Consider the following 23,941-nt stretch of genomic DNA (forward strand, 5'->3'; position numbering starts at 1 on the left):
TAATGGTATGAAAGAGAATAAGTAAAAACTGCCATTGCATTATAATTATTATCTATGTAGCTTTAACTTGTAATACACGTAAAATTTTTGTTAAGGAACATATACTAGTAGCATACCTTGAGATCAAAAAATAACTTATTCGTTCTTTTTTTGAATTCCCGCGTTTTATCCAATCGGTAAATTTTTTTTAATTTCACGCTGGCAACACTATTATACATATTCTTATTCCACGCGATATACCCAACTATGTTGAACTTCGTCATGTTAATAGTTTTTGATGATGTCTGCAATTCTTACATTCCCTCGAATGTAACTACTATAACATAGCTCTGAAGCTATATGCAAAAACCGATAGGCTGCTCCACTATCCAATCTGAGAGTAATCACTAACCGCACGGGGCGGTACGCATATCTTAGATCAATCATTGAATAATCACGAGGATTATGAGGAATACTCAAATTAGCCAGTGAGATGGGTGGGACTCTGCAGAAACCTCCCAGCCATCATAGAGTAAAAGTGCCCAGATGTACTAACTTGGAAGAGGTTCAACATAAAACATGTTAAATAAAACATAGTTAAATCTGTTTGAGATTGTTAATTCCATAATATTTTTGGTGTCCAGATAATATAATAATTTTTATCAAACATGTGGTTTAGTTTTGAAATTAACAGGAGAAGAAATTCACAAAAATCATCCAACCATTTTTATTCATTCTGCAGTGGTGTATTCGTCCAACTTGAAATACTCTAAGTTTAATATCTGAAATCGGTACAAAAATATATAAAAGTGAAGTCTTTACAAAAATAAATTAATAATTTTTTAAATCGGAAGGGGGTTTTTGCCCTTTCTGTGTACCACCTCAACAAGTATTGCTACATTTTCTCTTAACGTGGTTCACAAATGGTCTAAAATTTGCTCATAGATTGTAATTGCAGATTTTATTCTCAAGTGAGAAAAAACTTACTCGTATAAGTTTTTTACTCATCTTTATTCCTGTCTTCACATTTTAACAAATTGTTATTACTTACTACAGTCAATAACGAATATTGTTTTTACCTAGAATAAATATCATAAGAAAATATTATTCTTACTGTGTGTTTTAATATATTTGAGATATTAGGAGAAATATTTTGATGGATTGATATTTAACATCCAATTTCTTAATCCGATGCAACCGACATATCTTTTTGTCTCTGATTAATACCATGCTTCCACTGCTTACTTAGTAAGTTACTTAAGTAACGTTAAGATTTTATCGATTCCATTGGCATAAGTTACTTACTGCATTTGAAAGTGATTTTACTTGGTAGAAAGTTCTGTAAAAGTTTTAAGAGAGTTTCTGGTTAGAAAAATTTCACTTAATAATATAATATATCACATAAAAAATTAAATATATAATTGACATATTAAATTATTTATGTATATACATTTTATCTAAAACGTATTCAATTAATACAAACAAAAATATTATTAAATAATCACTTTCTCAGTATGTTTGTTTACAGTTCAGTTGTTGTTTGTTCACATTTTACATATAAAACAAATGACAAATATTTCAAATTTCCCTTGTAATTTCCCTTGTGTGAAATTTGTTTTTAAGGATTGCATTTTATTTTTAGGTAAGTTAAAAAGCATGAAAGTTAATGTATGGTTAATGAAATTTACTTAGTAAGTTATACTTAGTAAGTTATACTTACTAAGTAAGCAGTGGGTTTAGTTTGTTCAGATTAGTTACGCTTAGGTATACATAGCATCTAGGTTTTAAAATGCGGTAACAGTTACAAAGCACTTGCTTGATGTTATGGATTATGATATGTATATGTATGCATTGGTAATTTTCTCAAACAGAAAACTTGTGCCAAAGTCTTACACACTGTTGGATTGAAACCTTAGCATGGTACCATGGGGTAAACATATTAGAACCTTATTGTAGAAATTGGATGTTAAAATATCTGTGCACATTTTCTGTTAAAACTGAAAAGTGTATAGTTGCAGACTAATCTATCTTAGGTGTAGGCTTGTTATCCTATATAACATATGGAATGAAATAAAACCAACAAAGGTGTTTATATGTAAAATCTGTACAAACAACAGCTGAGCAAAGGGTCTGAGGAAGTAAATATTTAATAAAATCTTTGTTTCTATTTATTGAATATATAATTGATATATAAAATGTATATAAATGATTGAATATATGAATTATATATTTAGTTTTTTTGTGTGAAGTTTATTAAAGTTTAGAAAAGTTCTATCAGCTGCATAAATGATCTCATTATAATGTGAACGTTCACTCATTAATCTAAAATGCCTAAATGAGAAAGTGTGAGTGTACTATTAGAAAATTTCATAATATGTTTCTAAATTTAAATAGAAAATGCCATGCCAACTATTTGAGTATTTCTGTTTTGAAATATTAAAAATAAAATAAAGAATCATTCATGACATCTTTTTTATATGAGATAACATTTTCAATCGAAAATGCTGACTATAGCTAAAAATTTCGGTTCTTTTAAATGCATTTAAAATACTTTTACTTAATTTACATCTTTTATGTAATTCTTCTTTCTGCCTATAATCAATGCATATGCATGGGTCGAATAACCTCCATAGAGTAACAAAAACAGCTCATCGCATTCCTTAAACTAACATCCTTGAGGCGGCCATCAATCTTTACTCGTCATTAAGTACTCATAGTCTGTGGCTCTGTGGCTTTGTGGCTCCACTGCTCTGCGGCTTCTTATGACTTCTTATGGGTGCTAAAGAATTGGGTTAGCGCAGCTTTTTTCTACTTAATTTATGCCGAAACACTAAAACTCGTTAACTGGTTTTTGATGTTTTTGTCATGAATTTCGTTTTCTTGTTATTGTTCTGTGCCGTGCTGTTTTATTACATAAGTGAGGTGTTAAACGGGAAATAAAATAGAGATATTAAGATATTTTGAGGCAATCAAATTAATATGTTTTCAACAATTTTTTTTACATTTTTGGTTTTTATCTAATTACTAGGTATTATTTCTTTAGTCATTTTGAGTGTAACTTCGTTATTTACTATTTTTACTATTTTGTTGTTTTTTTTTATTTTATTTAAAATCATTAAAAAACAATTTTTGGTTAAAGCGTGAATTTGCGAAAATATCTTTTGTACTTTGATCGAAAAAAAAAAATAAATGAATCTAAAATAAAAATAAATAAATGTGTACTGTGTAAATTACTAAATCGACTTACCGCAATTGTGTTCTTAAACTATTAGGAAATTTGTTTGCTTTTTATTTATATATAATTTTTTAAATAATATTTTTTCTATATATATGAATATATAATTTTTTTTTAAATTTGTTCTAACACAATTGTTAAAGGAATATTTTCTAAATTACTTTAAATGACTAATCGCTTTTAGGTGTTGAATATTAAAAATTATAGTTAACATGCAAATCTACTTTTCGTAGTTCAATTGTCTGAAGTTGTCAATTTTTTTTGGAGACCCTCTGTCTAAGCACATAATTCTCTAATATATCTTTATTTTCTCACAAAAGAAAGATTTATTATAATTTTTATTATTATTTACAAATTATTGTCTATAAATCATAAATTTGACATTTGTAATAAAATCTAAGCAAAACAATAAATAGACTTGAGAACAGAATATGTGATAATGAAAATAAAACTTATGAGTATGAATATTAATAGAATTACTTCTTAATTACACAATAATGTATAAGAATATGGTAAAAATTGCAATTAATCTTGAAGTAGTAATAATATAACAGATTAATTGATTCTACTTAATGAGTACTTAATGGAGTACCGTCACTCTTATGGGCCTATATCCACCTTAGTGGGTATGAACTCATGCTCTTAGCACTTTGTCAGCGCATTCAGGCGTATCAAAACCTCCTGCCTGGCAGCTCCACTGTTTGTTATTATTTATAATATGTTTAAATAGATTAATTGATCTAGATCAGGACTGTCCAAAACCCGAACAGTGGGCTACATGCGGTCTGCGGCAAATGTTTGTGCGGTCCGCGACATGTTTTTTTTTCTACCACAATTACTCAAATTTTCTTTTAATGTACTGGTAAAACTACAGTGATTTGTATTGGCAGCGTTTGCATGGGGGCTGGATAGCCCTAGTTTAGATTATTAGTATCATATAAGAAATCATTGACAGTACCAGTTTTGTTTAATTTCCAAAAACAAAAGTATAAAATAATGGAAATTTGAAATAAAATGGAAGCTTGATAAGGAATATGGTTTTGACAAAGATTCAATATTCTTCATACCGATAATAATAGTGTAAATCAGATTCTTTATATATATATATACTCAGTTTTCAAGCTATATTTTTATTATTTCTGATACAAATTATCTTAATCCTGTCGAATCAAAACCCGGAACCCTTCTGTTGTGAAGTTACTAATTTGATATGGAAAAAGACGCTATCGCTCCAGAATCTTTTTCCTAGCCTACAGCTATCCTTCCTACAATAAAGGATAACCACAAACATGTATAAAAAATCTTCAAGATGGTGACGATATTCTATTACCTCAAACAAGTTAATGCCAACAACTTTATATCTATTTTACTGCGGACTTGTGACTGCTCGTTGTTTAAAGAAGTTCCCAGCTCGGTAGACTAGCAGTTACCTGTAATGACGCATCAGTAACGATATGTGTCGATTTTGCTACAATCAGTAACCAGAGTTTAGTTCATTCTCTTTCTACAATAAAGCTACTGTTCCCATAATTAAATACTGCTATTTAAATATGGGATTGTTTACATAGACCTTATTTAAAATTTGATCGGTTTGTTTGAAATATGGTGAAGTCATTATATATTTTTTTGGAACACTTTGTTCTTATTTCCAATAGATATTTCGGGGCCATATAGAACAATTAAAAAGTGACTTCTTATGACTTCTTATGATGTGTTTGTCCCAAAAAGTCGCAAATAATCTTTTAAGCAATATGACTGATGGTTTCTGATTTTTAAACCCGCTTATGTTTATTTATTCTGTAAGCATTGAAAGCTTTTAAATTACTACTATTTTGTGGATATTGACTTAACTCGGTCACCGAATTCTCAGTTTCATCATATATAGTTCACTTTCAAGCCACAATAGGTACTACTACCTAGTCCAGCGTATAATCCATATTTAGCTTGTTATATCCTGTTTCTCAACACGGAGAAATGGCTCCGCGGTGACATACTTGGGTCAAATGAAAACGCCATTACTGAAATGAGTGCTTATTTTGAGGACTAGGAGAAAATTTATTGCTTTGAAAGGACGAAAAATTTGAGAACAAATTAGAGAAATTAAAGAAAGAAATTAGAAAAATTTGTCGAAGAAAAAAAATATCTTTTATTTGAAAAATTATTGAATTATTTAAATTGGCTTTGCTTAAAATTGTAGTTCCATTTTTAACAACTTTTAAGTAAATTTTATTTTTTCACTTAAATTTCTCTTATTAAGAATTTAAAATACTTTTCTTTTAAATACTAGTTACTTTTTCTATAATGATATCATATAAAATTTTATAATTGTTGCAATTTTTGTGCAAAAATAAATAAATAAATAAGTATTAGTTGTTATGAATTCATTGATTTCGTTTTAAGTAAATTAAATTAATTCTCGTATTCGCTTTACTCAACCATTTTAATAAACAATGGCTCCAATAAAAAATGTTTAGCATTAGCAGTATTTTTAGTATACCATTAATGCTACTATTTTAAATTCTTTTTAAAATTAATTGAATACAATTACTTATAATAGAACTAGTTAATTAATTACTCACTAGTTACTTTGTATTTATTAAAATCAATACTTATTAATGCATCACAGCAACTGGATGGAGCATTACATGCCAAGCATGGTAGTTGTTTATTACTAGTTACTTTAATTTGTTGTAATATAATATTAATTAGACTAGTTACTTTACCACTTATTAGTAGCTGGATGGAGCATCACATGCCAAACAGGGTAGTTGCTGCTTAGGACTTGTTACTTTAATTTGTTATAATATTAATTAGACTAGTTACTTTACCACTTATTAGTAGCTGGATGGAGCATCACATGCCAAACAGGGTAGTTGCTGCTTAGTACTAGTTACTTTCATTTGTTATAATATTAATTAGACTAGTTATAAGTAATACATTTAATACAATTATTTAGTTTCGTGTCTTGTATTAACACATGTATTCACGCTATCATGCAAAATGGAAGCACTCTGCTATGAGGTGTATAGAGTGTTGAAAAAGTACCCAAAATCTGAAAACTCGTTACTCGTTACTGCATACACGACTACGTCGACGTTTGTTTTGTGGAATTTTTTTTCGAAGTGAACAGAGCTGCGCTTAAATTATTTTGTGAAAATTTTAGTTTTAAATCTTGGATTTAAGTCGCTGCCAATGCCAGATTGAATTCTCAAGTTGCTGTGAATGGACGTTCATTTTTTTAAACGCAAGAAACGGAGTGTGAAATATTAAAATAATTTAAAATAATTCAAATTAAATTTTTTTGAGTGAATTCGGATCATAAATCATAAAAGGATCATACATAAGCTGTATAAAGTGAACTTAATTAAAAAATAAAATTAAATTAAATTAAAAAAAATTAAATTAAAAATGTGGAAGATTTTATTTTACGTTGCAATGTTGCAAATTATTTTTGCTGCAAAAACTGGTGAAATACGTAAGTTGGATTTTAGGATTAGATTTTGAAATTCGTACAAAAATATTTTTAATATACGAATGACATCATTTTATTTATGCAAATTATTATATATTATTATAACATATCAACAAAACTATGTCCTGTCAATATAAATTTCGTAACATAACATAAAATTAATTTATTTTGATTATAAAATTCTAATCAAAATCACTAAATAATCTGAATCTTAATTAATTCAAAATAAAAAAAATAATTTTATTTAAAATTAAAATTAATTTTAAAAAAAATTAATTAAAAAAAAATTATTTGTTTATTAAAAATTTTAAATTTTAATTTGTTTAATATTGTGCAAATTTTTTTTTAAACTATAATAATTTTTTACAATTGTTAATTTTGCTTTTAATTTTAAATTAGTATATTTTAAATAAAAAATATTTAGTATTATTTATAATATATAATTTTATTTGTGAAATTTTTACGTTGAGAAATTTTAAAAACTTTTTGTTTTGCTCAAAGAAATATAATATGTTCAACAATTATATATATGTGCATACACCTGCTTACTACATTTGCCAACTTTGTTTTGCATTAGTATCTTTCAGTATAAAAATTTAATCATTCACCATATTAATCATACTATAATAGGTTTTATTCCAACGGTTCCATTTACAAGCATACGGCCATAAAGAGGAGGAAGCAACAGATTGATGGCATTTTCGATTGCTAAATATAGATTTAGTTTCAATCTGTCAAATTTTACTGCCTAATCGAAAATTTTTAAAATAATCTAATATTTATTAGATATTTATGTTTTTACAGCCGTTAATTTAAGAGCAATCTTGCTACTCTGGCAAAAAATCTAGACTGTTTGACTGCTTGAGATTTACCATTCGAAAATGAAAACAATACTAAAAATGAATCTCGATTAAAACAGTTACCCCAGATTTACGAATCGGAAACGGTATAAGTTTAGTATGATGCCCTAAAAAAATTATTTCTGTAGTAGAATAGAATTAAATAACACTATACAAAGATTTTTTTGATGATTTGGATGGAAGATTTTAGGTCAGCTTTTAGGAAAGGTATAAAGATTTTTCTGACAAATATTTACCGAATTTTGAATGTGTACTGACAAGTGACGTACTTATGAAATAATTTTAAGATTAAATTTTAATAAACATATTGAAGGATAAATTTTAAAAACTTTAAACTCACATTTTCAAATCACATTGGATGAATAACCATTAAAATTTAAAAAATATATAAAATAAAATGGAGATTTATCTTACAGTACTGAATTTAACAATTCCTTACAAAATAATTTTTATTGAAAATTAAAATTTAAAAAATATTAAATTAAAGAGGTTTTTCGAACAGTAGTGAACTACAACAACAAAAATTTATTTTTTATATTATTTTAATTAATTGAATTTTTGGCTGACCATACAGCTGTTTCGAGTATTGCCAAATACCCATCATCAGTGATCTTGGAAATAATTCTTGTATTTAATTATTCGTAAATAATTATTTTTGAGACTGCAAGTACCAGGAATCGAACTCGGGTCCTTCCAAAATATTAAATTATAACTTCGTTCAAGAATATTCAAATATAAGCAGTCTTTTTAAATTTTTTTTCTTTAAAGGTTTTGTAAATTTACATTAACTTAAAGCTTAAATTTATCACAATTAATATCATTTATTGGGATCTAAAGTTGCACTTAAATTATGCATTGAATATATCCATTAGAATTAAAAAGACCTTATTTATATATATATATATATGCATAAACTGAAGGTTAAATAAATAATTAGAATGAAACTGTAGTATATAAATAATTTTATTATAATTAATAAGTTATAAATGAGAAGTTTATTGTGTTGATTTCAATATGATCTAAAAATTAGCAAGTCAAAATAAAGTAATGATAGTTAACAGACTAAGTAATAATTAATTAAACGTGACAACTATTGCAGTCAATTACGTAGTTAAAAATTAAATTACTTAGGTTTCTACATAATATACACCCGCGATTGCTTCAAATAAATCATCTATTATATTATAATGGTAAAATCACTAAAAATCTGTTATAAAAATAACAGGATAATAATAACTAACAGGATATTTAAAAAATTTCGATTAATAAATACTTAGGTATTCCTATAGTTACCAATAGAGAATTTGGTAGTTAATCAACCAAATTAAATAATAACATAAGACAATCAGAATATCCAAGTCCTTAAATTGTGCATGCATTAAAAAGGAATTCAATGGACTTTTCACAGCATCAACATCTCAATCAAGTATAAAAAGTTGACTTTTAAAAATAATTCACAACAACCTACATGTCTGAGATACTTTGGTTATGCAGTAGAAGTAGATCAGAAACATTGAAACAGCACGTTTTACAAGAGAACATCAACAAAAATAGAAAAGATGAGGATCACCTACTAGATCGATAGATCACTTACAGCATTTGCTCGGTGATATGATGGACGAAGCAATATACCTACTCAGCCTACGTGTATGCTCGTTCTACAATAAATAAAATGTCACTACGGTCTGTGAAGACCAAATATATAGAAGAAGGAATATTTTTTGTAAATATTGATTAAAATTGAATTTTGAAAGTATTTTAACTAATCTTATCTATAATTATAGTTGTAAAAACTAAAACAGATAATTAAATCAGAGGCTTTCAGAGCATTGATATATATTTTAAGTTTTAATTCACTACCACAATTAGTTTTACCCAAACTAATATGCGTATGAATATATATACAAATTAAAAAAATACTAGTAAAATATACTATATTGGTATATATAAAAAATATATATATATAAATACTAGTAAAAAATATATATTCAATCTATCCAATAACTCAAATCTTCTTTATATGTGCGACTAATATTTTTACTTCTAAACTCGTACTAATTAAAATTTATTAATGGAACAATAAATTATATTTATTATGACAGCGTATTATATTACGAAAGTAATTACTTTTTAATTTATTTTAATAATTATATTACCCTTAATAATTGCTGCTTCACAAAATTGTACTGGCATACTTATTTATTTATGTTTATGTATACATATATATTTTATATAGTATTATTAATTAAAGAAAAATATTTGATTTTTTTCTACTTTTTAATTAGATACATTTTTGAGATAGAGAATTTATAAAATAAAATTCATTTTGAAATTTTATTAACCGTTCCACACAAATGATTAAAACAAATCAATTGAATTTTTTTATAATTATTATTACATACTTCTTAATTAACAATGTCAGAAAACATGTACAAGATAATCTTATACTCGTAAACTAGTTATTATGTAGTTAGATACTTTGTTTAAAACTTTATGGACCAAGTGAGCAATTATAAAAAATTAATTTCATATTAAAAGTACTCATTTTTACTTTTTATTACAAATTAGTAATGATAGTTAAGTTGTAATAAAATAGTTAATAGCACTAGCATTAGTAAAGGTGATCAAGAACCGCTTCCAGTTAGTTTTTAATTCTTAACAAAACGAATTGAAAAGGCATAAAATTCTAAACATATGTTTAAATATACAAACCTGATTGGGATTATCCAACTTAAATCAAAACTAACCTCAAGCTAATTTAATTTCAAATAATTCACAGTCGTAATTTATGTCTTCATATTGAATTAGTCATGTTTAAGCATTCCATTTTTTTTTTTTTGACTCAATTCATACTTAAGTTAGTATTGAAAAATTAATTTGTGGCTATAAATCAGCCCTTAGTCTTTCCAATTCTGTAATCTTTGCTTTTTTCACATTGAAAATGTTGGATAAAAGTTTTCTAAAGCAAACATTTCTTTTATCAGTACTAAAATCGGTTTCGATTTGATAAAACAATCAACCACAATTTAACCACTTCTTTTAAACGAAACAGTAGCAGCAGAAGAAAATATTTTATGTGCGTCCATACACACATATTAAATATTATTATGATATACCAATGAAGCGGGCCCGTACCACTCTGTATCATTTGTGTAAGATCACCGGCTTTTAACTATGATCACTTGGGGTGAATATTATCGTATTTAATACATTTTTAATCATCCGTTATGCTTCACTTAAAAAATAGTTGGACTTCGTTGCGTTTTAGAAGTGTTAGGTTAGGTTAGGTTATACCGGTGATCCCTAGTGGATCCACTTAGGCCTTTTGGCCCATTGTGATGCCGTATATAAATACTAAAAATCTCAGGGTTTAAAACCACCTAGAACCTTTTGCGAAGCATAAAATGCTATTTAAAGCCCGATCCTGTTAGAAGTGTTATACTTATGAAAATTCTCCACCAGTTGCAAAATATCATCGAATTTTTCGATGACAAAAAACAACTTGAAAGGTTTATTTGCAGTTCGAGATAATATTAACTCCATATTACCTACAGTAAATTAAAAACATATATGAAATATATATAAGAAGAGTGGGCTTAAATCTCTTTAGGTTGGCGTAATATTTTTGTTTCCACTAGAACGTTGCTATTAATGCATGAGAGAATTATATCTTAAATATATCATATCGATCTCTCTCTATCTCTATTTCAATCTTCATCTCTATTTCTGTCTGTACTATCTCTATTTCTATCTATATTTATTTCTATCTCTGTAAGCTCAATTTTTCTCTACAATTGATTTCAGTGTCTTATTCTAATTGGCATAGATCAAATTAATGTTTTTTCAAATTCTTCGTTTTGTATCTTACGTTAGCTTTCTAAGTGAACGACTCGAGGTAGAAGAATATTTGTGCGCACACCTTATTTTGCAGCTTTGCTGTTTTCTCAAATATTACTATGCCCTGTAATGTCACCATGCCCTGTAATGTAGTGTGTTGTTGTGCTATCCCGGCAAAAGATTGGTGGAAGCTGAACACATATATCAATTCATCTTTTTTTTTTATTTAATGGACTGACTATATATGAATATATCAACGTTCTATTTTTATACTGAGGGTCTACTTTATCCAATTCAATACTATATTTACTCTCATAGCTTGGGAGTTAACCGCCTTTTATTAGTTTATGAAGTCTATTCGCTATTATATAAAAATTATTATTTAAAGAATGGTTTTTAAATATGTTATATTATTTTAAGATATGAATCTATCTGTCAGTTTTTTAACTACAAAAATTCTTTGAACTGCTGAAAGTTTAAATGATCAATATGCTCATTTAATAGGTGACTTGACGATGATTACATATGGAAATGTTTGAATTATAAATAACACCTACAGTGTTAATAGATTACTGATCTTTACCGCTAGCAATCAATAGCAGTTATACACTATGTATAGATGTATGGATTGTATCTAAATAACATCTGTTACGTATACAAATTGCAGTTTTTACTTCATTCATTTCGTAGAAACGGCAGTACAATTTTATAAATGCTAATTGCTTTTAATTGTGGAAAATCTAGAGGAGTAGCGCGCTTGTAATCAAAATGATACGCCCAAAATCGATTGAGATCAAAAGTTGATATATAAATTGAAATGAAAAAATTTCCATTAATTTTGAAGCATTTGAATTTTTCATTTATTTTTAATTAATTGTTTAGGCCACACAAGCCAAACTTTCAACTGTAGTTAATTTCTCATATTTGTTATTTTTAATTGTTAGATAAATAGATGTAATTAAATATTTGTAGTTAAAAATTTGCATTAATGAACAATTAATTAAAATTCACACATTGGTTCTATTTGTTAGCACTAAAGACAATTCGCACTCATTTGAAGTTCGAAAAGTAAATAAACTGAAGTTTCAAACACGGAAATTGACTTAAATTGTATAAAATTTGTCAATAAACGTTTAAAATATAAATATTAAAAATTAAAAAAAATATTATTAAATAACGTTAAATAAATTAACGAATCGAACGTCTTAGTAAGTTGAATAACTTTTCACTTAAGAGGCTTCAGAATTGGCAATAAAAGTGTTGAGTAATAAAAAGTGGGAAGGTCAAGAGCAAACTAATTTTAACGAAATAAATGAAAACATAAGATAAACAATAAAGAAAAAAAAAGTTATAGAAAAAATAAGTTACATAAATAAATTATCACATAAACCTTATTTCAAATAAATAACCTTACTTGGTTGTATCTTTTTAACAATGAATTGGACAAAAACGGAAAAAATGTATATGTAATTAATTTGTCTGGAAGCCCAGATGACTTACATCTAACATAAAAAATTATAGATTGAAATATATTAAAAAATATTCTTCTATATCTACATCTACATCATCTGTCTTCATCTATATCTTAAATACAAAATAGGAATTTCTGTTAAGACATCTTGTTCGCAGAAAGTTGGAATTATTGCTTCTATTGAATATCATCGCCGTTATGCTTCCATATGTCCATGTGTAGTCTTGATAGAGAAAATACTGTTGTTGTTTTGGGTACATTTCTGTCAGTATAGGCCAGCAACTTGCTGTTTTTTGCCATACTTGCGATTTACCGAAAACGCTTAATATACTTCTGTATCTACAACAACATCATCTATCTACATCTATATCTTCTATAGAAATTAAAAGATTCTGTTGAGACTTCTTGTTTCCACATGTCCATGTGTCACCTAATAACAGACATATGTATGTGTTATTAATTATTTGCATTGATGCAAATATATTTGCATTCGAGTAAAATCTTTATGGATTCAAAGGTAATCGTATTATAACTCTGTAATTAAGCGGAAAATCGTAAATAGCTGTTGTTTGAGCTTTCGAACACCACAATGAGAATAATTCCATTTTATCTAGATCCATATCACATTATACCAAAACTGAAAGTTTATGAAAGTTTTGACATCGCAGCACCAACTTAGTTTCAAAACATCCTATAGATGGGCAAGCGATATATTTTCGAGATCTCGCTACAGCAACCACATTAACGACTTCTTCAACTTGTTTAAGACTTTAATTCCGTAAATAAAATATGGAGAAAGTGAACATTAAAATGTTGTTTGTTTAATTTATGCTAATGCTATACTTTAGCAAAATTTCCTTTAAACAATTTCTTTTGAATTTCGATAATCTACAATATATGTTCTCCTTTGCAAGCAGGACATGTTTTTCTATGTTCTATGTTTAATATAATGAAATCTTTCTGTCAACAAAATAAGCGACAAATTTTAACGAATTTTTGCAAAAGTCTGCTAGAGCTTTAAACTCTTTTGAGCTGTTAGTAAAAAGCCTTAAGAATTTAATGTTCTTCCGACTATGAATTTAGGCTATAGTTTCCTGTGGGAACCAGTGACAAAAATGTGACACTTCTCTTAAACTTAAGAAAGTATACCTCCATCAATCATTAAATTTTATTATTATCGAAAGTGTTAGAGACAAAAATAGTTACATTTAATGACTGATATAAGTAATACTTTACTTAGGTTACAAAAACTGTGACTGTTCTACCGATTGTATTGCTTGTAAGCAATGATTGTTTTGTGTCTGAAGAATTAAGTAATAAAATTCTAACATATCTAAATGGCTGTCGAATACAAATATTCTAAACTTTTCAAAATCAGTGTATAAATGATGAGATGACTTGCAAAATTAATATTTTAGTTAATAAGCTTAAAATAAGCATATATTTTGAAAATATAAGATAGAAATAAAATTTTTATGAAAATAAATAAATTTTCAACCTAATAAAACAGTAATGGTTCGAACAGTAATGAAGCAACAACAACAAAAATTTTAATTAACGCTGTTTCGAGTATTTAATTAGCTTATAGTCTGTACATAATTTGTTGAACTGTAGGTGTCAGGTTTATTAAAATTCTAATTATTATTAAAGTACAGTATACTCATAACTGTCAAAGGATTTCTTTTCTATATAAAAAAAAAATTATTTTCCATTGGCAACTCTGCTAGTGCCAATAATGATATTGCTATATCATTATGAATAAACTGGCTTAATTCAATTAAGTTTCATTAAAAGTATTTCAAAGTAATTTGACAAAATTATGTCAAAGTAATGAGATTCGGTTTTCGTGCATTTCATTTAAATTTGAATAAAGCGATTTGAAACATATAATAAAAATATATAAAATATATTAAAAAAATGTATTGACGTTTGACTGCATTGAAAATTTCAAGTTGAAGGTCGTGTGATGTTACCTCAAACTTCGATCAAACAGTTTTCAAACAGTTTCGAATGACGAGATTTCATATGTATCTAGTTTAATATTTACATTTTTGAGTTGCGGAAGTTGATGCATTTCAGTATCTTTTTTGTCTTTTGTTTTGATTTGCTTATTTTAACGAAAACTTTTGTTTTTTTATTGTATTAAATACAGCATCAATTACTTTAGTTGAGCTTTGCTTCAAAAAAAAGTATCTGTGTTAGCTGCTATCCGTACATGAAACTGACAAAGCATCTCTAATGAGTTCATTAACATAAAAATTCAGTAAACATTTTTTCGTATTTATTTGCATTTATCTAAATGATAAATTAAGCAAATACGAAGCCGAGATTTATTTTCTGCTTGTTGTGTAAGATGCTTTGCAGTTTATTCGAATCTTTTTTACAATGATCTTTATAGTCATTGTTCACTACAATTGTGAGTACATCGAACCCTGTCTATGCATAGCAGATAAATTTTAAGGCACACTTTTTTGACTGTGAACCAACCGCTGGGGTATATACTTTTACTTTCAATTTAAAAAAAATCAACGAAAATTATTGCGAATTCGTAGACAACTTGACTTTTAATATAATATAATATTATGCTTTTCTTTTTTAATCAACTATTCGCTTTCTGTTAAATATCAATTTTCTGCTCTCTTTACAGCTGAATACATCAAACAATGTCGAAGAAATGATCCACAGCTAATCGATTGCTTTAAAAACTCCTTGGAGCATCTTAAACCATATTTGGCACGCGGTATACCAGAAATTGAGGTAAGCAATTGCATCACTTTTCATTGCGATTTAATCCACGATGGAGCGCAGATTGCGATAAAATAGGCACTTCTACTTGAGCTTAACGAAAGCGTTCAAATATTGATAGCTTTGGCAATTTTTAGCGGAAGAGTTTTTACAAAAAATATTTTCCTCTTCGTGAATGATTCAAAGAAGATTAGGTTAAGTTAATTAAATCAAACGAAACATAAACTAGAATTGTAGTTAAATCTAAAATTTTATTTACATAAAAAAATATTGGTAATGTGATCTATCTTAATTAATACAAGAATTTGAAGTGATCAGTTACATTTCGATTCAATTATAATTTTAATGAAACATTCATTTCCTTCCCTTTTGGGTTCAGTGCAGGGTTTAAGTCTCCCTAACATCCTCTCACTGAACTGTTTGCTACTTAACAGAAAACAGTGATCTCTAAGCTTAGGTTAAGTTAGGTTATAGCGGCGATCGAAAGGAATCTATTTAGGCCTTTAATTTTTTGACTTAAACTTTGAAGTTTAGGAAAATAATTATCAGAGAAAATAATAACACCCTAATTTTGTTTACAAATAAAAGCAAATGTTATAAAATATTGCAACTAATAATTCATGGTTAAGAACAACTTACAGTTCATAAAAAAATAGGCTTGCAATTTTCCACACCATCCTTTAAAAGTTTCATATTCATAAGTTTCATAAAACTTAAAATTATACAGCACTTTGTCTTTGTGAATATAGATCATGTTAATATACCACAGAAATCATAAGTGAGACTAGATCCAGTAAAATCAAGCTGATAGGTTTTTCCAGACAAAAGCTTTATTTTAATATCACAAAGTTTTCTTCAGTGATGTTAAAAATATAAACAAAAATATGAAGCATTGGTTAATACTAAATGGATGAGTGCGAAATGTAGTTAATACCTCTATCTCTTTAGTTACAACTCCGATTACTAATGATCATGAATATATATATGATTATCATGAACCATTTGAAGTTCGTTGATGAACTTCTACAAATATCCGGGGGTTTATGTAAAACTGAAAATTATATATAAACAGAGTTATGAATACGAATTAATAAAAACCTATTAATGATTAAAAGTGGTTAGGTACCAACAAAGCAGATTTTTGAAAGAAAGATAGTTCGCTAAGTAAATGGCCCCATTCGAATGAACGAGAAAACATTCAGAACACGAACAAACAACGAATTTGATAACCTGCTGAAAAATGAAAATATAGTAAGATTTGTCAAAGCACAAATACTACAATGGGCAGCTTACGTTGTAAGAATGAGACCTGAAAGAAATCCAGCCAATATACTTAAAACTAACCCGATGACAACAAAGCATAGAGGCAGACCGAAGCTGAGATGGAAGGAAAACGTGTACGAGGATGCCAGAAATCTCGGAATTATGAATACAAAACAATTGCATAAGATCGAAGCAGATAGAGGCAGGTTGTGAAGAAGGCCAAGGTTTACAGTGGACTGTAGTGTCAAACAAGAAAAAGGTGCAACAAAGCAATGTTATTGCGGTCACAACTGGTACCCAACGCAGCTTCTTGGAGGCTCCAAAAAATACATATATGAACATAACATACAAAACATAGTCATTAAGAGACCATTTGGCACACTATTTTGAGAGTATCTCTGAAATAGTGCATCACCTTTTTTCCGACTTCTTGTTACACCACTACAACATGCAAACAAGTATTCAAATTTTCAGTATTATCTGCCCACATAATGAATTAACACTTTTCAACCTGTTTTTTATTTTACCTGAAAGCAATTTACAGAAGAGCTAGACTGAAGAAATCCGTATCCCAAAAAAAGAAAAAAACAGTCGGAGAAAAGAAGTTGTTTAATATGATAAAATGTTAACATTGGAATTCTTAATTGAGTTTTACTAAAAATTTTAAACCTGTTATTGTATTGACGTATACGTCTAGTCTGTATATACGTATACGTTTAAGTCTGAATAAGAATTTGTGATTGTTTTAAACTTGGATTATTGTTAAGTTAGGTTAGGTTTTTTTTTAACAAGATGTAAAGCAATCGTAAACCCAGTTAGTGGGAGACTTCAACCCACTAAAATTTCGTCGATATCATCAAGAAGCCATCGAGAGCACGAAGCACAAAAGTCTATTTTTGTCGACATTTCGTTAATTGGCCAAATTTTTCAGCCTGTATGTTCATTTGTTATTGTATCTTGTATCACTTCAGTGTGTTCTTTTTAGGAACGCCCTCACCATTTATGTTAGCTGTGAAAGAGCTTTCCGCATCTCTTCGTAACTTCTCAGGATCCGCATAATTTGAGTTGCGCACGTTTTAACTACATTCCATTTAAAGCTGCTTAAACACATTTCATATGCAATGCTGCGAGGAGATAGTAGATGTCACATAACCTCCACGAGTAATTCTCGTTCTGTTTTACAGCGGTCGCAACGAAAGGCTTCATGTTCTGCGGTTGCTACGACGTTGCGGCAGTTTTGGCAGTATGGACTTTCTACTAGCTGCAATGGGTAATGATATCCTATAAAGTCTCCGTAGTCGCTCAATATTGGAGTCAGATTGTCCACTTCACTATGTTTTTTTGTCATCTATTCGTTAATGTTGGGAGTGGGTGCATAGGTCCAGTGTCCTTTAGAGAACTGTTCCCATTTCTACTTCCATACTATAAATGAGTATGAGCGGTTGGTAGTTTTTTGATCTGCCTTCACAATCCTTGCAATTGGTTACAAGCGTCCTTGTAAACCACAACCCGCTAGGACATAACAAAATGTAATATCACAAATAAATATATACAATACTAAGGAACACTAAAGAAGGTGTAACAACCCGAGTAGTCGGCGCAAAGATAACGTTGAAGAGAAGATGCACGACTCCCCTTTTTAATTTAATTTATAGTATTTAATTTTACGCTTCCGGTTTTTAATAAATTTTCTATGATTAATTTAATAATAGTTATTCTCGTTCCCAAACGATTTATTAAATTTCTGAAGAATTAATACAATTGTTAATTTATACAATTCAATTAAAATGCTAATTTAATACAATTTAATTACTTTTTTGATTTGATGTGCTGGTTTAGTGATTATTCTATTAATTTAACTAACTACTTATGACAACTCAGTACTAGTTACATTAATTTTATCAAATAAATATTTATAAAAAATATACATTATATAAAAGGAATGACAAGTTTTGCGCTTAAAATTTTGAGAAAAATGTATAAATTTTTTATATTTTATTTTTTAAAAGATATTTTAAAATATTTTATATTTTTGTTATAATATTCTCTTAACTGAACAGACTTTGCTTAATAATGTTTTAACTTTTTCAACTACTCTAAGTAATATATTGCGTTAAGGTATTCATAATATTCATTTACTTCGAATGTGATATCTTCACTCAACAAGATCTTTTTCCTTTATCATAAAGCGTGTGGCCATTACATTTATTATCATTAAAGAATTAATATTCCGCACTGTCTGACTAATATATGCCACACAGAACTCTCGTTTAACAACCGCTGAACATAGTAAAACTGAAAAAACTTACTACAAAATTGATGACAATTTTTTGGATGGTATTTTTTTATTCTCATTTTTCTCTTAGTAGATAAATTAACAAACGAAATTTATGAAAGTCGAAAAATATTTACATTCACAAAAAATGGTCACACTTGCACTGGACGTGTGATAGATCTATACTTTTTAAAATATCACGAAGTTATGACATACCTTTAGTTCTGATCGTTATAGCCATAACATATGTCATATGATGAAATTGATGATATTGGTTTCACTTCTCAAGAAATTTTCCAGAAATGTAATTTTGTGTTTTGGTGATATGAATTTACCATCAATATCATCCCAATTGTCACTAATGGACTTTTTTGTGAAGTTATGAGATTGACCGTATATATACAGCTACTCTTCAAAAGCTTTAAAAATCAGTATTATTGAAATTGGAGCCAAACTATCGCTACTTATTTATCAATAAGTAATCGAAAATTATCTTAAAAAGACATAGCATTGTGAGATGCCCCGTGAATAACAGCTGAACTTATATTTCAAACCTAATGACAACGTATAAGCAATATATTGTAATAATAATTTGATAGAAATCTCAAACATAAGCATTTAAGTCATATATAATTTTCTATATTTCCTTTCGGAACCACAAAATGGATAGCCATACATAAAACTGTGATGGGTTTCTATTTTAATATTATTGACGTATTCTTAGGGATCTTAAGAGGTCAATTTTGTTTGAATCCTAAAGTAGTAATTAATATAAAATATTCACAGATCTAGAGCAAAAAAGAATGGTTTAAAGAACGAATTGTTCTTTTTTGTTAGATAAACTCATACGTAATTCAATATTAAATAACAATGAAACCTAAGCACTCAAACGGAAGCATACTTTACAATGAAATAGGAGGTTAAAAATTGTTTTAACAAAAACTTGCCGGTTAGGAAATTACGTAAATGGACCGCAAATAAAACCAAAAAGTAAAATAAAAAATTGGCAATATAACAAAAAAATCTTTTTTGCATCAAAATCTGCGCTTCGATTTACACATTGACGGATGTTGCAAGCCTCCAATGCACTTTTCATGCAACTTTGCGAATTTGAGATTTTTTATTTGTTTGATCGTTGCACATTGACTGACTGCAAAGTTTTCCTAACGAGTTTTTCAAGTTTTCACAATAAACATTTTTTTCCTTCTTTTAATTAATATATTGCAAATTGTTTATTTTCAATTTTAAATTTTTATATTTTTTATTTTTTATTTTTTTTCTTGACTCTATTACTTACTGCTTTTGTAATCTTAGTCAATGGCCGTAACAAATAAATTTTTTTTGATGTTTTACTAATTTTTTCGATAATGAAAATGCTAATAAAGTTTATTCGATTTATTTTTCATTATAATATATAATTTAAATATTAAATGTTGCAGTTTATTTTTAATATCTATTGAAGAATTTATAAAGGCTTTAATTGATTTTAAGGAAGTGAGAAAAACTATTTAGCGATACTTGGTTGGTGGTTTCAGACTAATACTCGTATGATGGTTTCCCAGGAAGTAAGGTTCGAAAATGTTTAGCAGAGATCCTTTAAATCTGATAGCCTTATAATATTTTCACTTTTTCTGTGCTTTTAGAGATTGAAATCTTTTTGGATGCATAGTTAAACTTAACTACTTTATCTAACAAAATGATGTTGAAGTTTATAAACGTTAAAGTTCAAAACGTGTTCACACAAATGTGAAACCTTGTTAAAAATTGCATGTAATTTTCTAGCCACTTCAACTAACGTCCATATTAAAAAGTATAGTTGCAATACAATACTAGCACTTGTACCAATACACCAATGTTGGTGTATTACAAGAAGAGGACTGTACAGAAGTTGTATTAAGGAAGAAAATTTGGAATTTTACTATCGTTGTCAACGTTTCTTTTCAGATCAATCACTAAACAAAGCTTTAGATTAAAGTTTCGAAGTTAAACATGGTTTCAAAGTGTTGTTAAGCATTGTTTGAAATTAATCTTTATTTAAAGATAGATGTATAGTATTTCTTTCTCTCATAAGAAAGATTTATTATTATTCTAGATAGAACAATTCTTCTCTAATACATCTAATACATTATATTTTGTGATGTGATTTTTATTTTCTTTTTATTTATTTTATTTTTATTTATTTTATTTTATTTTTATTTATTTTATTTTATTTTTATTTATTTTATTTTATTTTTATTTATTTTATTCTATTTTTATTTATTCTATTTTCGTTTATTTTATTTTTATTTATTTTATTTTATTTAAATTTTTCAATTTAGATAAAACGTTAACGTGAAATGACGTGTATTGTTTTTTTTGTAAATGTAATCAGTGCTAATAATCTTAAACTTCAATTATCTCAAGAGGTATACTATATCTGCAGATAGCGTGACTTTTGCTTTAAATAGCTAACTTTATAAAAATTTTATATACAATTCTGTTATATATACAATTCTGTTTATACAATTCTAAAATCATCTGTTTTTACTTTTTTGTCTACTGCTACGCCTGCGGTCATGCTATCAATGCAATAAGTGTAGTAAACAAGATACTTTGATATCTCGGGAAGCTGTAGGACAGATGACGTAGACATGCATTACTCTTTCTCATAACACACTATTCGCAAAGATTAGAACCCCCGTAACTTTTTTTAAAAAGTGTTTCAAAAACGTACCATATAGGGTCACAACTATAATTAAAAATGTATCATAAAATAACTAAAATTCTCTTAAGTCTAGCAATGATTAGTGTTAATCTCCTAACGTCAATTTGGATTGGATTTTTATTATTATTAGGAGGGGTTATGGCAGTGCGATCATTTGGTCTATTATGACCGCTTTTGGGCCTAGAGTTAGTCTCTAAACCCTATGCGTCAATAAAAAATGGTATAGAACCTACTTTACAAAGATTTTTGCCCCTTCCGTAAGGATATACACTTCCAGGAGATTATTCCGTATGTGCATTAGCGCTGGACATTCCAACAACACATGTGTGGCTGACTCTTCATTTTCTTCTCAAAATCTACAGCTTGCATCTATATATATGCCCAATCTTGTAAGGTAGTATTTTAGTTTACACTGTCCTGTTAAGATTGCTGTGATGATTCTAAGTCCCTACAACTCTGGTATCTCTTGTTGTCTTAGGATTGGATACCACTTGTAAAACCTGTAAATATATAGCTATAAAATAAAATAAATATATATATAAATCCCTATTTATTGAAAAATGCTGTAATCTTTTGGAGTATCTTAATGGTAATGAGGTCTTTTATATCATTATTCTTTACATCACTGAATACACATTCGCTTATTTTCTTATTTCCTTGTTTTCATAAATGTATTATAATAAAAAAAAAAACATTAACATAGTTAAAGTTATCGACGCAGTTCAATGCACTTTTGTGTAGATAAATTCCATTTTTTTTTTAATAAAATCGTCTTATAGACTTAAATTGGCTTTAGCCGTTTTTGAAAATGTCATTAACAAAATAATAAACACAAAAATGAATTGCAGCTGCAAATAGCGATGTTTGCGAAACTAGTAGCGCAAATAATTTGTTATCTAGTTTCAAGAACCTTGATTTACTTTTGTATTAAGACATTGCATAATATAGCAAAATGTTGAAAAACGATTTTATTAAAATTGATCACAATAATTCACAAATTCAATATTTTTAATTTGCTTGCAGCTGCCTTCAGTGGAACCGTTCAAAATGGATACATTGTCACTACAGTTAACCGATGGTCCACAAGGCTATAAGATTACCTTGAAGAATATGGAGGTATTCGGTGCTAGCAACTTTCAAGTTAAGTCACTGAAACTGAGTGAAAATGGAGAACCGTTCACAGCACGTATATTTATACCAAAATTGAAGATTGAAGCCAAATATACCAGCTCCGGTGTATTATTGATCATACCCGCCTCAGGTGGTGGCGATTTCCATGCTATGTTTGGTAAGTAACACATGAATATACTCAATTAAACAGATTTAAATCTTATTCTTAAAACTTATAGAGGGCGCTGTTGCTGATCTAACTGGCAAGGTTTCAGCACAAGAGAAATCAGACGGTACTTATATGCATGTAGACTCTCTCAGTCTGGTACTTGATGTTAAGAAGGTCGATATGAGCATTTCTCGAGCTTTTAACAACAATAGAATCTTACGTAAGTATTTATATCTGAAGTAAATTATTAAAAAGAAGTAATTAATCATTTCATTTTTAAAGTTGAAGCTACAAATCTATTTTTGCGTGAAAATGGTATGATTGTCTTGGAAGCTATGCAGTCACAATTACAAAAGAAGTTGGCACTTGAATTCGGAAAATTGGCCAATCAATTACTTAAAAATGTTCCTAGAGAAAAGTTCTATGTAGATTAAATGTGAAAATTAATTATATTTGTATACGATTTTATGCTACTTTTAGTAAATTTAAGTATTCTGTAAATATTTTTAATGTTAAGTTTAAATTATTTTTCCATTCTATGTGGTAAATTTGAAATTCTCATAACATAAAATGAAAATAAAATTTATTAAAAAATTTAAAATTGATAATGATTTTTTTTGTTGTGTTAAACACATAATTTGTAATAAATTTCACATACAGAGGACGCTTATAACTGTATCAATATTTAGCTAGCAGTCAATAGATGGCGCCACAATGATTTTTATGCTATGTTAAATACATCGTCTTAAGAATTTATGTTGTAATTGAAATTAAATAAATCAATTAAATAATTGATTGAAATTATGTTTTATTTAAATAAT

At 27.9% G+C, this 23,941-nt stretch overlaps 1 protein-coding gene across 1 annotated transcript; it reads left to right on the plus strand.

Annotated features, from left to right (window-relative positions):
• Nucleotides 1–6,410: 6,410 nt before the first annotated feature.
• On the plus strand, nt 6,411–23,716 carry LOC119685767. The gene is made up of 5 exons (XM_038100145.1): nt 6,411–6,689; nt 15,502–15,611; nt 22,865–23,129; nt 23,191–23,340; nt 23,403–23,716. Exons 1-5 carry the CDS (start codon nt 6,623–6,625, stop codon nt 23,552–23,554), a joined length of 744 nt encoding a protein of 247 aa, XP_037956073.1. The 5' UTR covers nt 6,411–6,622; the 3' UTR covers nt 23,555–23,716.
• The last annotated feature ends 225 nt before the right edge of the window (nt 23,717–23,941 follow it).

This window comes from Teleopsis dalmanni, chromosome 2 (assembly GCF_002237135.1).
Source record: "Teleopsis dalmanni isolate 2A chromosome 2, ASM223713v2, whole genome shotgun sequence".
NCBI lineage: Eukaryota > Metazoa > Arthropoda > Insecta > Diptera > Diopsidae > Teleopsis > Teleopsis dalmanni.